Source organism: Melanaphis sacchari, unplaced genomic scaffold, assembly GCF_002803265.2.
Source record: "Melanaphis sacchari strain LSU unplaced genomic scaffold, SCAv2.0 Contig0_pilon_pilon, whole genome shotgun sequence".
Classification (NCBI taxonomy): Eukaryota; Metazoa; Arthropoda; class Insecta; order Hemiptera; family Aphididae; genus Melanaphis; species Melanaphis sacchari.
In genome coordinates, this window is record NW_020270366.1 from 10,716,908 (window position 1) to 10,733,258 (window position 16,351).

Here is a 16,351-nt window from a genome sequence, read left to right on the forward strand (position 1 = left end):
AAATATTGTTTAAATATTAAATTTACAATGATAATATAATTATTTTCACTCTATAGGTTTTTTATATATAAAATAACAAAAAAAAAAAATCTTAAAAATGTTCAATAATAATTAATTTCTGGTCTATAAATCGTAATTTCTACGTTTTTTAGCCTGAATTTAGCTATATAAAAAATATAAAAAGACACTTATTACTCCATTCCAAACGTATTACTTTCGTCTATAGCTAACAAGAGTTTTTCACAAAGTATATTTTGAGTAGTATATGGTGGTAAATCAAGACGATTGAAACACGTATGTGCCCTGAAAAAAAAATACACAAATTTTAACATTTTTTCAAATATTTAAATATTTAGTATAAACAAGGAAATCTCTTCATGGACAAATGATAAATTTAAGATGAACAATTATTACTATATTTGTTACAATATAGGTAAAAATTATTAAATTAAAATATCTAATCTACCTTAATGGAAAATTATAATAATTAAATATTACCTTGGTAAACTGTTGGCTTTGCCCCATTTTTCAATACAAAACTTTCTAGCACTAGTAGACCCACGAAGAGCAGAAAATCCTTCATATGGTATACTAGATGTGCCAGTTACAAATTGAAGTAGTCTTAATCTTTGTTCATTAGTAAACTGTTCTATTGAAGACCAAAACCATCTAATAACTTGATGTCCATCATGGTAACCTTAAATAAATTATGATACAATTTGAATAATACAATTTTATCAAAATGCAAAATTAACAATTATTTACCTTTAAAATAATTATTAAAGAAAATAGAAATAAAACAATTATGTTTTCTTCACATAGTGAGAATACATTTGAAAACAAATTTATTACAATAACAATACATAGTTTATTAATCAGAAGAAATAAGACACATGCAATTGTTTAGTTATATGTATTTTTTAATTTAGGAGTATTCGACATTTCAGTATGGATTCAAAATATATACATAATCATTAAGTTTGTCAAATTTAAAATTAGAAATATATCAATTTTAACTATATTAAAAAAGTAGTTATTCATTATCTAGAAATTAATGAAAACTATACAATGTATTTTAATAAAAAAAAAAAAAAAATCTTAAATTATTTTGGTTAAATAACGCTTGTGTTAAATTTTCTTTTTAAATACTATTACAGTTAAAGAGTGGAAAAATATTTAATTTATTGTTACCTGATCTATATTCCGTGTTACTTCTCCAGTCAGACAAATCTATTTCAACGGTTCCGGCAATGACTAGTTCTAATTCTTGAGCATCAAAGACCGATACTAATCGTGGATCAACTACATCATAAAATCCTTGAACCAGAGCTCCAGTTTGTTCAGTAACACCACGCTCCAATCGCCATTTTACTATTTTGTCTATGTACTCCTAATAAAATAATAAATTTTAATATTAAATAAACAAGAAAAAAACTTAGTTTGTAATGTATTAACCTTTTTATTTTTGTCAGTGACAAAAATGCGTTGACCTCCAGGTTTTAATTCTTTTTCAACTGTTTGACCAAAAACTTCTTCAGTAACTGAAAATGTGAGGTCCAACATTTCTCCTGATATATCTCTTTCTTGTACCCAACATAATGATTGATGGAATTCTCGGTCAACAGATTCTAAGTCGCTCAAACTCATAGGTCTAAATTTAAAATTTAAAAATGTAATTTAAATGTATAAAAACAATTACATTTTAGGCTTACAGTTTTAATAGAGTTTTGTAGAATGGGCGAGTAAAAAATGCATCCAATAGATATTGGTGGACTAATGCTAAACCTAAAACTCGTCCGCTAAATCTAAACCAGTCTTCTTTATTATTAACAAATGCCGCCGACATGGGCGATATTTGAACAGTATAAGTATCATTAGCCGAATATTCAAAAAGGCCGTAATAGGGGTTGAACAATTCTCTGGATATTAAAAAGAAGAACTCTCTAGATGGTCCACCATAATCAAGTCCTTCTTCATTATCAAACTGTGCAGATAGTTTACATTTTTGTAAATCTTTTTTAGGCATGCTCATTATTTTATTGTATGCATCTTGAAGTAGATGATCTCGTCGTACATCAATCCTAAAGAATTAATAAAAATTTAACATGAATAGAATTCTTAAGGTTTATTTTATTAATATTACTTAAGTTTTCCTGGTCCTTGTCCATATCCTTTGGTTTCCAATTTTTTGTAAAAGTTCCTCAGTTTTGCTTCAAAATCTCTTTTGAATGGAGGAACTGTTCTATTTGCCCTATTCATGATAGGGGATTGTTGAGGAGATACTCTTGTGTCTCTCACTCTTACTGGTACATAACTCATTATCTCGTTCTCAAATAGACTAAAAAAAAAATAGTAAGTTCACTTAATACAAATCGTCTATGTGAAAAATGTTTGAAAGCTATTATGTGATATGTGAAGTATTAATTCATAAAAAATATTAAAATAATGAATGTACATTTATCACTTAGTCATTTATAAAAAAAAAATTAAAAAAATTTGACTATTTATTTAGTGTTAATAAACACAATTGTATAATTATTATTTTGTTCTTCATAACGAAAATTTTTAATTTACTCATAAATGAATGCTTAGATTTTATTTAAATTAAGAGTTTTTAAACATGTATGTGATACTAGTATATATATACACCAACTCTAGATTTTATTAATACAATTTAGATATTAAGGCTTTATAAAATTACTAGATAAAACCAAAAATATTACTTAATATAAGTATTATTTTTAAATTTAATATATCATAACAGCAGCTCATAAAACTATTAACATTTTAGTCATTTTATTATTTAATATGAGCATTACATGATTCTATACTAAAAATATCAAGAAAAAGTATTGTGTTTAAACTTTTTCGTTATAGAAATTTAATTTATAGATGATGGAATTTTTAAGTGCAGTAAAAAGAAAATTCTAAGTTCTGAGTTTTAATTATTAATTATATTTTACACAGCAAGTATATTCACCTTAACAAAATGTTGAGTTCTAGTTCATTCCCAAACGTATCTAGAGATGGAATACCATCAATTCTAATTTGGTTTATTTTATCTTTTAGATTTTGGTCAGTAGACAATTGTGGATACCGTTCTGCTAATATCTCTAATATATTTGGTTGGCGTATAAAAGCTACCACTTTTTCATTATAGGCTGTTGGTATGTCCACTGTATCACAAAGCATGCTATCAATATGCGTAATAGTTGGGCGAGGAGGAGGTATTGGAGGTTCTTGAGATGTAGACGGCAATGGCACAGAAAGATCATTCAAAGGTAAACGCGGGTCAATAAAAGTAGTCATTTTTGTGGAATGGTCCATAAAAAATACCTAGAGCATTTAAAAAGGTTATTATTATTATTATTATTATTATCATATACATAAATACATTTTAATTATTTTTCTACTATTACTGACCTTTCCAGCAGCATCAGTTTTAGATGTCCATCCTCTAGGAAGTGCAATTCTTGTATTGGCAAACAAATTTAAAAGGCTAACCAAATCACTATGACTTTGATACCGTTGAAATAATGATGGATGATTTCGAATTTTAGGCACAATATATTTAAGCGATGATGAGCTATTATAAAGTGCTAAAGCTCTCTATAAAAAATATTAAACATTAATTCATATACTAAAAAACAAATATATTCAATCATACTTGATTTTGCTGCAATAAAGTCGGAAATTCCTTTTTACTAATAAACTGTAATGCTATACACGCATTATCTCTAAATTTAGTTTTAGATGAATCTAATCGTAATGAATCGGTTCTAGATAATGAGTTGCATTCTGGTTCTTGTGAAATAGTTCTACGTATACTTTGGTACCTAAAATTATAATACCGGAAGTCCAATTAATATTCATAGTTAAGTCAAAAGCATAAGATTAAGTAAATTATTATTGAATAGATAAAATGACCTACCTTCTATCTAATTGTTGTCTTTGTTGATAATAATGCATATCACAATTTTGTCTAGAAGGACGATGCCAAGTAGTAGTTCGATTAAGATGGTCTATATAAAATATTCTACCATGACTATCCATTCGAGCTTCCCAATCTGATTAAATAACAGAATATTAATAATCTATATTTTAAAATAATTAAAAACCACTACCTGGTGGAAGTGTAGTGTCTCTTCTACTTTCTGTTCTTCTTGGCTTTCTATTTTCATCTGTTAACATCATAAATCTTGAATGTTCTCTAGTATCATTTGATAATGTTTTTTGAACAGAGCATTTCATATTAACATGATCTCCAGCTCGACTAGAAGCTCTAGTTAAAGGTCTGTGTGCTTTAGACTCAACAATAGGAGAAACGTTGGTAAAATCAGAATTATCCATTAGACCTTTTGGTTTTAACTGACGCAACGCATCCAACGGGATATTAGTAGTTGGTGGCATTGCCCAAGTTCTCTCTAAAGGTTTATGTTTGTAAGTTCGCGGTGGAAGAGGTGGAGGAGGGGAATCTGGAACAGGAGTATCTGACCAGATTTTAAGGTAGTCATTGTTTTCAGCAACTGGTAGTTTTTTATCAACATGTTGAACATGGACATCGACTTTAGTTTCAATAATTTTAGTTCCAGATTGTGTAATTTTTTCAGAGTTTTCAGATGTTTCTGTACAGTTTTCACACACTTTAGACTGTTTAGCATTCTCGTTACTGTCTGCTGCTAACTTATAAACAGAGTCAAGGTCAACCGGCTGTGATTCAGCCAGACAAGACAAGCCGCTGCAGTAACGGAAGCAAAAGAATTTTCCATATCCTAAAAATACATATTATTATAATATTATAAAAGTTGAAGCAAAAAATAAAATTATAATTATAATAAAAACCTTCATTCATGGATGAGCAGTGTGGAAAATCAATTAACCACATTGCACTTCTTTTTGACGAGCCATTGATAGGTTGTGAGTATCGAGCTATACAGGTCATAACATTCTTCTCATCTAGAATGAAATAAAATTCAGTAAATCACATTACATTTTATATCTTACTAAAAAATTTTTTTCTTCATAACTTTTTTAATTAAATCTTTTATACAATTAATATTAAGTGCAGACATTGAATAATACATTAATCATACTGTTAACTATAAAATATAAATCATTTGATGATGTAAGGTATTTTAATTTATTTAATTTATTAATGAAAATACCTTACAAACATACATTAATTTAAATGGAAAAATACTTTTCATAAATAAACTTTGTATTCATGAAAAAATTACATTTATTATAATTTAAGAATGAAAATACAGTCAAAATTTTAATTCAAAAATACAATTCTTATAATGCATACGTTTCAAATAATATATTTTACTGTAAGATAGGCACATGAATAATTAAAAGTAGAAAATCATATGATAGAGATAATTTTTTAGTCTTAATAGATACCAGTAAACTAGAGGTGTCATTATTTTAATATTATCAATGTTTGACAATCAATTAAAACATGCACATTAGACTTGACATAATGTGCTAGATATAAAGACATTTTTCCATGAACGTATTCTAACTTATTGATTACACATTAAAGCTACTTTAGAAGTTAGAAGGAGAAAAATGTATGCTACACTATTCATTAGTAATGAATAAAGACATCTTATAAATAGATTTAGAAAATATAATTAGTGCTTTCAGATGACTTAATTTAGTATGAAAATATAACTTATTTACTAGCTTACTTACTAGTGATATTGCAAACAAAGCTGCGAATATTTTCAGTATAATAAACAGTATAATTTAAATTATATTTAAATAATTAAATATTTCTAATGATGCATATTAGAAGCTTTAATTTTTGAACCAGTTGCCACCCTAAAATTTTTTGGTAGGTGGAACCCCTTTGCCTAAAATACTTACATCATAAAAAATTTACCATGTATAAAAATAAATTTTAAAATTATAGACCAGTAATTTTAGTTTTGGGTAGGAGATACATTTTTTTGTTCAAAATTAATCTCTATTTATTTTTTAGTATAAGCAACTAAATGTATTTACAAATAAATAAAAATTAGTCTGATAATAGAAATACTTTTATAATATATTAAATATATAAATCATATTTAAATAATCAATTTTTGATTTATTAAAATATTATTATATATTTTAAATCGTTTTTTCTTGCCCCTTGAAGTGTTTATAAGTTATATATGAAGTATTTAACTTGAAAAATGCATGTTAAATTAATTTTAATCTGTTTTGAGATTCAAATTATTGAGATTAATTTTAATATCATTATGCCGGGTAGCAAAAAATTGATTAATTTAATGGTTCAATAAAATTTAATGGACTAATCATAGGCCACTAAATCATGTTTAAGGGACGATTAGCTCGATATTAATTAATTTAATATTTAGTGATTGTTCATGCAAACTGACATTAGTATACTAAAGAATTATAAGCAATAATGTATCCAAGAAGAGAAGGGGGTTTAGATGTTTAATTGAACCATGTGTTATATTTCTTTGTAAAAAAATGTCTCCATTTTGATTACTAAAAGTTTTTTTTTTAAAACTGAACTATGTTGATCAATTTTAAGGTACTTTTGTTAAGTGTGATCTACTGGCTACATGACAGTAGAGTGATAGTTGATAAATTTTTCAAAAGAAATAGAACGGAAGGTCCTGAATCAATAGTGGAAATTATTTTTATTTGACTATGTACACGTTTGAAATGAAATAAAATTAATTTCATGTTTCCTAACAAATGATATTTTGTTATTAAATAAATATTCCCTACAATATAAACAATAACCGACAAGTAGATTAAACTTAATAATGCATATTAGTCGACAGATCATACATAATAATAAAAACGTGTCAGTAGATAATTATACTTACCAACAGATCAAATATATATTAACAAATATTAATAATAGTTTGGGTAAAACTGAGACTAAATCGGATATTGTTAATAAGTTCAATACTATATCAAAAGCTGAAATGCACACATTTAGTTACGTATAAATGTATTGTCAACATACTATTATCACTTAACTATTATAACAATAAATGTTATTTCATCAGAATGTATTTAATATAGTATACTAACAATGACTAACATCATAGTACACTATTTTAAAAGTTCATATTTACATAAGTTTTAATGTATAATATTATTATTATATATTAGATAAATAATAAATTTGATTAATTTAGTTTAAAATAATTCTTGATTTCCTTTAAAATATGTGAAAATACTTGTGATTATCATCATCAATATTAACATAAATTATGTATTAATATAACTGAATACATAATATATTAGAATAGATAAATTAAATAATAGATTTATTTTATTTATATACTATGACGGTTGATAAATGTGTAAACTTCTAAGTACTGATTATAATAACTTCTATTTATTTATACTTCAATTTTTTAACTATTGATGTTTTTAAACCAAAATATTTAAAAACTACAGAATTAATTAAAAAAATCTTATTATTAGTAAAATTTCATTCGGTTCTTAAAATGATAAAGACATCGCTGCATGTAAAATATTTAAAACAGACTAGAATTTAAATTTAAATTAAATTTATTAATTATTAGTTGACATAAATAATTATACCTATTTATATGTCATTAAAATAAAATAATTATCATATGATTACAAGTTAAAATATCAATAAAAACAATTATGAAGTAAAACAATGTTATTGTATAAAATAGTTTTATTCTAAAAAAATTTCATGCAATGAAATCTAAACTTAAGCACATATTATTGAATTATAAAGTTAAAGGTTTATTTAATTTATAAAAGTATCTATAGCAATCGGATATATAATATTCAGTCATATTGATAAAAATAATTTTAATATTATAATTACAATTTCAAGTGCATGCATTTAAGTTGTTAAAATTAAATAATTAATAGTGCATATTACAATATTATCTTTAAATTATATTAAATACACCAGAGCTTTATTTAAAATAAAACATAAATGTGTTATCATAACACATAATAACCCTTTCCTGTTTAAAATAATATAAAATATAATAATAAGGATATATATAATAGCAAAGTTTTGAAGCAAAAGATAAGTATTTTAAATTTTATCAATAAAAAATCAAATTATCTATTTTATATTTAGATTAGGTACCTACCCAGTCATTTAGTCATTAAAAAAAAAACTTTAAAATAACAAGTTGCTAAATAATATTTAATTAATTATAGTATGACATATAACACACCAAAACCTAGGTACTATAATAAGTATGATCGCAATGAGTAACATTAAGAATATGTTTTATCAATTATAATTAATATTTTATACATTAGATGATATTAATATAAAAAACTTGGTTATGCTGAATGAAATATTTTTGCGCAATATAAAATCAACAATGCTAAACACATTGAAGGCCTTATGTGATCATATATAATGTACATGTATATATATACATCTAGCCTATAAAGCACAATTCCAAAACTTACCTTTTATGTAGCAATGAAGGGTTTCCAACTATTAATCGAGAAACACTAAATTTTATAAAAATAAACGCGAAAAACATCAACCGGAAGTGAATAACAGATACCAAGTCCGTAGAATACAATTTAACAGGATTTTAAAAACACGCTCACAGAGAGAGAGAAAAATAACACTCATATAAAAAGCAGTGCCATGCCCTTAGAACGGATATATATGACCATTTGCCAATGAATGAAGTGAATAGATGAATGAAACGGAAACCCCCCGCCTGCCGACCCCACTCTCACTTCCGGTACATAACCCAAAATTACTATGGGCCACGAAAACATGAATGAACGCAATGCTACCAACTTAAATAAGACTCATTTTACAGAAATTGATTTCTATTTTTTTGCCAACATTACAATTTTTAATAAAAAAATAATTATATATTATTATTTATTATAATAATTATAACTAGGTATCTAAAAATTACATAAATAATAGATTTGATGACAACTATAAATATTTCATCAAATTTGTGTACTATGTAAATTAATAAATATACAGTAACACCTAATCATAAAGAAAATTAATAAAAAATTGTGACCAAGTAATTATTAATATTTATTATTTAAGTTATTCAATGTTATACTAATAAAATACTAGTTTATCATAAAAACTTATTATACGAACCTAATTTGAAACATCCAATCCAGTCTTTTGTTTGTCGATCATCTTTATCAATGTTCCATAATACCTTTATCGACAATCGTATACCATTTTCAGATATATGAACTTTATTAATAGATACTTTTAGATATGTATTGTCAACATCTGAATTAACATAGACGGGTTCGTTTTTGTTATTTTCGGGGATATTTTTAATAACCGATGTTGACAATTTTTCAGTCGAATCATCATTTGTATATGGATTAATCCTCACTTCTAATATATTCACGATAGATTCTTCTAAAGCGTTGTCTTCTTGCAAAATGTCATCTATACTTGGTAAGATTTCTGCAGCCAGGTTGAGATTTTAATAATAAAACAATACTTAATAATTACTTAATGAAGTATTTTTCAAGGTTTTTTTTTTTTAAATAAACGACAAGCTTATAAGTAAAAGTTTTTAAAACAACTCAGAAAATACTAAATAAAAACCGAATTACAAATTTTAACTAAACATTTAAGTATTTAAAGTTCTTTTGATACAAACTTGAAACTAAAAATTTTCCCAAATTTTAACATGATAATATCATTCATTGTTAAGGACCTTGAATACCGTGGTAACACTGGTAACGTCTGATCATATCTTATATTGTCCCTATAGTGGTAACCAAATATGACATCATAATTTGGATGATAAGAAAAATAATGTTATCAAATTACTGAAGTCTATGGAGTCGTATTGATAGATATCAGAATCTGATAATATTGATAATAAATACCAGTATTGAGTATACCACAAGACGTACTTTACTGTCATATCATATAGATTATAGACACTAAATTTTGTTATAATATTTAAAAAGAATTTATTTTCTTTAATTTTTCTTTATTAATTTTGAAGACTAACTATTATGAATGTATTAACTTAAAAGGTAAGTACTTTTCAAAATTGTAAACGTTTGTATTTTTTATAGGTATCTCTGATTTACTTTTTAAATGTTTTTCAGATTATAATGAATGATAATACAAGTTTTGACTATGATAATATAATTGATGAAATATTGATGACTGAAAAGCATACTGCCAAAAAATATTATATTGAAGGAATTGAGAAGTCTTCTGAAAATGCATACAACGATGGTTTTACAATAGGTTATCAAAAAGGTTATGATATTGGATTAGAAATTGGTTTTTATGCTGGGATTTTAGTTGGTATCAAAAAATTACATAAGTCAAAAATAATTATACTTACTGAAAAAGAACTTAATATTTTACAAAAACTTTCAAACTTTATAGAAATATTTCCTCAAATAAATGATAAAAATATCATTGATCAATATAATGAACTAAAAGGGTTATACAAAAAATTTTGTTTTAATTTAAAAATTAAAAATTTAGATAAAAGAATTCTCAATTTTTCAAAATGGAGCAATTAAGATCTAAATTAGAAGAAGTTATTATTTATTTAAAACCATATTTACCTATTGCTAATAGCCATGTAGTTAATTTTATTACTCATAACTTTTGGGAAACTATAATACCTAATGATATACGAGAAGAAATTGATTCCAAAGGTACAGAATTTGTGTTCGCAAATTTTTGGTCTGAAAATCAAATTCCTGATCCTCTTACACAATTTGTTTCTTCTTCAAAACTTAACGTCTTAAATTCGTATCCAAGTAGTTGTTATATGCAATTAGATGATGCATATAATTTACTACAGTCCTGGGGATATAAGCCTAATAATAAATCACTTAATTTAAAAGAGTTTATGGCTGCTAAAAAAATGCACGAAGTAGAAGTTATGGCCAAATTAGTGGCAAATTTTTCTACATATGCTGGTACAAATATTATAGTTGATATTGGTGGTGGCAAAGGATATTTAAGTTCTCTATTGGCTTTAGCTTACAATTTCAATGTTCTTGGCATTGATTCACAATCAATCAACTCTGAAGGTGCTAAAAATCGAACAATCAAATTTGAGGTTTTTACTTTACATGCATTGAGTTTTGATTATTTTATTAATATATATATTGTGCTTTTTTCAGAAATATTGGCAGTCCATAAAAAAAAAATCAAACAACTTTCCTAAAGAAAAAATAACTCTCCCAATAATAAAAGAAAAACTTAATACTTATGAAGAATATTATGAAAAATACAGCAGGAAATCGGCTGTGCTAGGAAATACCTACAAACAAGTTACAGAATATGTAACTGAAAATACTAATATTGCACAATTAGTACAAACTGAATTTAAAATAAATAATGAAGAAGAATTTTCTTTAATTGGATTACATACATGTGGTTCTTTAGCTACTACATGTTTAAAGTTATTTACTGAACCTAAAAATAATTTAAGACTATTGGTCAATGTTGGTTGTTGTTATCATTTAATTGAAGAAGAATTCACCAATGATCCATTTTGGGATGATATTGAAATTGCTTTAAATAAAAATGAATCTTATGGTTTTCCTGTAAGTAATTGTCTCAAAGATAAAAAATTTAAACTTGGACGTGATGCTAGAATGTGTGCTTCACAATCACCAGAAAAAATTTTTAATTCTAAAGATGTAAGTTTTATTTATAAATATGTTTAAAGCCTATATTTAACGTAAGATCTTCAATTTTTTTTTCACAATAAATGAAATTTATTTATTAATTTTAATAAAACGTTTGAATACTTAAAGCCTATCTATTTTTCTACGTAATAACCATTCACTTCAATGGACTTCCTCAATTGTACAACAAACTTTTATATCTCCTTCAAATCAGGATTCCATTACCTTACATAAAATGAGACAACTGCTTTATGAACCTCTTTGTCACTTGCAAAACGAGAAAGCCATCGTAGTGATTCTTATATGGAGGACAAGATAAAGTAATTTATAACAGAATTTGATTAGGATTTGAGGACCACCCTCCATATACTTCCAACATTGCCCCTTGTTATTTTCAAATGTTTCCTACCCTAAAAAAACATTTGCATGGAATGAAAAAAGACAACTGTTCTGGTTCAAGGAGTGTTACAGAAGTTTGTTGTACAAATGAAGAAAAACTATCAAAGTGAATAGCAATTACATATTAAAATGTATTAGGTTTCAAGTTTTCCAAAGATGTATCAAACTTTATAAATAAATGTCATTCACTGGGAAAAAAATGTGGAAACCTTACTTTAAGTACATATCTTGTACATTATAAACATAAACATCACTATAAAGATAATAAATCAATTTTCATAGATAATCAATCCAACAAAACCATTATTCTACAGAGCACTATTACAGGTTTATTTAACACAAGAACTTGGACATGAAAATATTAGTAGATGTCATGTTGGACGATTAGCACATAAATGTTTAACGTTTAATGAATATGTGCATAAAGCTGTGAAACGATTACAATTAAATATTGAGGTAAAATTAATTTGTATTTGTATATCTATTTGTAAAATATAAAAATTATTAAATTAAAAATGTTGTTTTTTTAGATTGATAATGAAAAAATTAATGCATTTTATGACAAATATCTGATTGAATATGAACGGTTAAAAGTATTTTTTATTTTAAAACAAGCATTAGCTCCAGTTATTGAAGGACTTATAATAATGGATAGATTACTCTACCTCCATGAACAGGTAAAATATATTATTATTTATATTTTCCATTTATTTATCAAAACAATGTTTTTTGGGTCTTACCAATTGAATACTAAGGTATCATTACTGTTAATTTATCTTTTATAGACATTTTTTTTATTGAATTTTAGTTCTATACATTAATTAATTTATATGAATCTATAATTATTTAAAACTACGATAAAAAAAAAATATAGTTAATGTTGTATAATTTAAAATAAATAACTTGTTCTGCAAATTTGAAATTAATACCAACATATCAAAATTTTGTTAATAGATATTTAAAGACTACTTGTATAGTTGTATATGTAATTAATCATTAAAGTGTATATTGTTTGTGTATTTGTGTATTTGTACTACCATAAAATAAAATTTTTAAACTTAATACAACTTTATTCGAATATTTGAGGTTGAAAAAAATATAAATTCAAACAATAATTCCATTAATCAAGCTTTGTACCTACTAAGTTATAACTAAGTTTGTTTAAAGACAACATTTTCACCAAATATATACATTTTAATTTGTATTTTCTAATAATAATAAAATTAGTAACAAAAAATTTTTGTTTCAGGGAATTAATGAAGCTTTTGTTGCCAAACTTTTTGATCCACTATTGTCACCTAGAAATCATGCAATTATTGCATTAAAGAAAAATTAAACTTAATTAAAAAATAGCTTTATGTTTTACATCTATTTTTATTCTTTAAAATACTTAATAAAGCTATTGGTTGGTTGATATTAACCAAGACCTGTTCATTATTTTTTGTCAGTGTCTGGTCAAAATTGGTATCATGTGAGTGATGAATTACTCTTTGTCACCCTTAATGTTTGGTGGTTGTTATCATGGACCTGGTTATCCATGAAATGTTAGCTAGGAAAATTGTAGCCTTCGTTGCAGGTCTATAAGTATTGATATAGCTAACTCGGTCAATATTTTTAATGATTTCTTTTTATTATTATTATTAAAACAACTCAATAATTAATTTGTAAAAATTAAAAATAAATTTTTGAAAACATAAATTTATCCTTTATTATTGGAATATTTATGTTTAAAATAGCTTCTTTAAACTGATGAGGAACCTTGTGTTAAACTTTCAAGTTTTTTGGTTAAGCAAAAAATTTCATATCTAGTTATCTATCTTTATGAAAAAAATATCTAATGTCTAAACATAGCTCAAAAAGTGTCAAAATTAAAAATTTTAACATATGACTATACAGAAAATACTATATAACAGGGTTGGCTAGAAAGAAAATATTTCGAGCCACCCAATATATTAATAAATATTGAAGATCCAAAATGAAAAAAAGTTCATATTAATATATACTTAAGATTATCATAAAAAAGATAATTGTGTCCCAAGTATTTTTGGACTTTTGGTCATATGTAAGTTGCGTCCCGGTTATTTTTATATTAACAAGTTGACTAGTATGATCATTATATTTAACTCTCACTAGTCAAACAAGATAACTTCAATAATTTTATATAATTATTACCGTTTTTGCTTTGAGAACTAAACTACATTTAGTGACAAAACACCATTTTGATACCTTTATTATTTAATGAATTACAGTAACATTAAATTAATATTTAGTATTTTACTACTATAAAACAAACATATCACAAATCAGTTAATGTGGTTATTCAATAAGAATAATAATATGAAAAAAATCCATTGAAAAATATCTAAAAGTGTTACAATAGGATATGAGAGGTTAATTTAACTCTCTCTCCTTTTTTTTCTTAAACCTAATTAATTTGACTCATATTGTTGTGAAAACTGAAATAGATTTTCATAATAAAATATCTAATGGTAAACTATAATATTTCAGATACCTAGTACAAACGGAAAAATATAAGAATATTAAATTTAATTCTCAAAGCTTCTGGAAAAATTTTACTTCAAATAGCTTACCAGTCGATTTGTCAAAAGTTAAAATGTACTTATGTTACAAATTTTCAACCAATATTTTCTTTCTAATTTTAAAAGTTTTAGGGCTGTTAACATTACCCCTATAATATTGATATAGTTAAAAATGTTGGTTTTTAAATTTTTTATACATTTTATATTAATTGTTATTATTTACATTTTAAATTATTAATTTTAGTATATTTATTTATTATAACTGATAACTTATAAGACTTAATTGAATAAGGTAAAAATTTGAATGATAATATATAATATGATGATACATGACAGAAACTCAGGGCGCAACTTACGTATTACGCATGTACCTGAGAAATACGGGCTGCAACTTATGCATGTTATGATCGAGACGCATCACGCATTCACGCAACTAACATTTACCGAATACTATATTACTAATATGTTAAGTTAGAATTGTTAGAAATGTGCAAAAAAAGGTAAATTAACGAATTTCTCTCCCCTATTCTTATGTTATCTCTTATAAACATACATAGTAGAGGGGATAAGGCTACTAAAAATAATTTTTGGCACCGGATACTAATAATGCTAGGCATAGCACTGTCTATAGTTATTTGTTTTAGAGTTACACCAAAAAACAAAATCGATTTTGTAGAAAATTGGATTTGTGTGAAAATTCCCACTTTAACTTTTGACCTCGTTAAATTACAAACTAGGTCCAACTTTTGATCAAAATTCAAAAATCAACCTCAAAGTTGACACATCAATTCATTTAGTTGATCTGTTCAAAATCTAAAATTATTTAATATATATAATTATTATATTCAACAAATATATTACAAAAAACTAAAAAGTAAAAAATATCCTTGCCGACCTCGCCCTTACGACATTTTGAAAATTCGGCACTCCTGAGTATGATGTTATTAATTTGTGTACCTATACAGCCATACGGAAGTGAGAAGATAGGTACGTAATAATAACCAATAACTATACCAATTACCATCTTAATTATATTCGTCTTTCAGTTTTAGAAAATTCGTTTAATATTCGAAGCCGTACGATGTAGGTACCTACTATAAATACATTTTTAATTAAAATAACATGATAATGAATTGTTTTTATGTTACCATTATTGACGTTATTCTTATATGTAACAGGCGTTTTATATACCTATACCTACAGTAATATAAAAATATAATCATTCTTATTTTTAAAATTTTTATTTAGACTTAATTAATAGATAGGTACAGATGATACAGTAAGTATTGTTTTTACATGCACTGGTTCAGTGGTTTCCCATTACCTATATTAGAAAATGTGATAAATATCTGGTTTTCATATTTTCAATATTAAAAATTAATTATTTGACCTCCAATTTTAATATAGTGATATAAAATATTTAAAAATATTAATATATATATATATATATTTAAAATATTTAAAATATTTTCATAATATATCTAATATGATGTAAAGTTTTCAAATTTTATTTTGGATGGTGGCTATACAGTAGCGGGGGGGGGGGGGGGGTAACATCCTAGCAACTGATTAATTGCATATTTAAAGTAGATCTAGTTAGTAACTTTGCAGGGGTTTAAAAGTAAAAATTCTTGGTATTTTAAAATTAATTGGAAAAAAACAAACAAAAAAATTAGGGGAATTTTTACTCAAAATCAAATTAAAATTAATATTATGTTGTGTAAATAATATTTCACTCATTATAACTGCGATATACTTTC

General features: G+C 25.1%; 3 protein-coding genes across 6 annotated transcripts; 2 read left to right on the plus strand and 1 right to left on the minus strand.

Annotated features, from left to right (window-relative positions):
• Nucleotides 1-42: 42 nt before the first annotated feature.
• LOC112601087 (E3 ubiquitin-protein ligase HECW2-like) lies at nt 43-9,531 on the minus strand. Of its 4 annotated transcripts, XM_025348534.1 has the most exons (14): nt 9,369-9,531; nt 9,119-9,182; nt 4,843-4,956; nt 4,125-4,772; nt 3,932-4,067; nt 3,668-3,836; nt 3,424-3,609; nt 2,981-3,336; nt 2,144-2,338; nt 1,713-2,081; nt 1,456-1,651; nt 1,192-1,390; nt 499-697; nt 192-303 (listed from the first exon to the last, which is right to left on the minus strand). In XM_025348534.1, the coding sequence occupies exons 3-14, from the start codon at nt 4,940-4,942 to the stop codon at nt 192-194; spliced, it is 2,865 nt and encodes a 954-aa protein (XP_025204319.1). In that variant the 5' UTR covers nt 4,943-4,956; nt 9,119-9,182; nt 9,369-9,531. The 4 variants fall into 4 exon arrangements, with proteins under 4 accessions (XP_025204327.1, XP_025204319.1, XP_025204301.1 ...); XM_025348516.1 differs by having other exon boundaries at nt 9,119-9,531; XM_025348524.1 differs by lacking the exons at nt 9,119-9,182; nt 9,369-9,531 and adding an exon at nt 8,449-8,683.
• Nucleotides 9,532-9,980: 449 nt separating this feature from the next.
• Nucleotides 9,981-10,556, plus strand: LOC112590873 (protein ORAOV1 homolog). Its single transcript, XM_025334463.1, has 2 exons — nt 9,981-10,026; nt 10,102-10,556. Exon 2 carries the CDS (start codon nt 10,108-10,110, stop codon nt 10,528-10,530), a length of 423 nt encoding a protein of 140 aa, XP_025190248.1. The 5' UTR covers nt 9,981-10,026; nt 10,102-10,107; the 3' UTR covers nt 10,531-10,556.
• LOC112590866 (methyltransferase-like protein 25) lies at nt 10,501-13,488 on the plus strand. The gene is made up of 5 exons (XM_025334450.1): nt 10,501-11,078; nt 11,143-11,664; nt 12,334-12,507; nt 12,582-12,728; nt 13,301-13,488. The coding sequence occupies exons 1-5, from the start codon at nt 10,518-10,520 to the stop codon at nt 13,385-13,387; spliced, it is 1,491 nt and encodes a 496-aa protein (XP_025190235.1). The 5' UTR covers nt 10,501-10,517; the 3' UTR covers nt 13,388-13,488.
• The last annotated feature ends 2,863 nt before the right edge of the window (nt 13,489-16,351 follow it).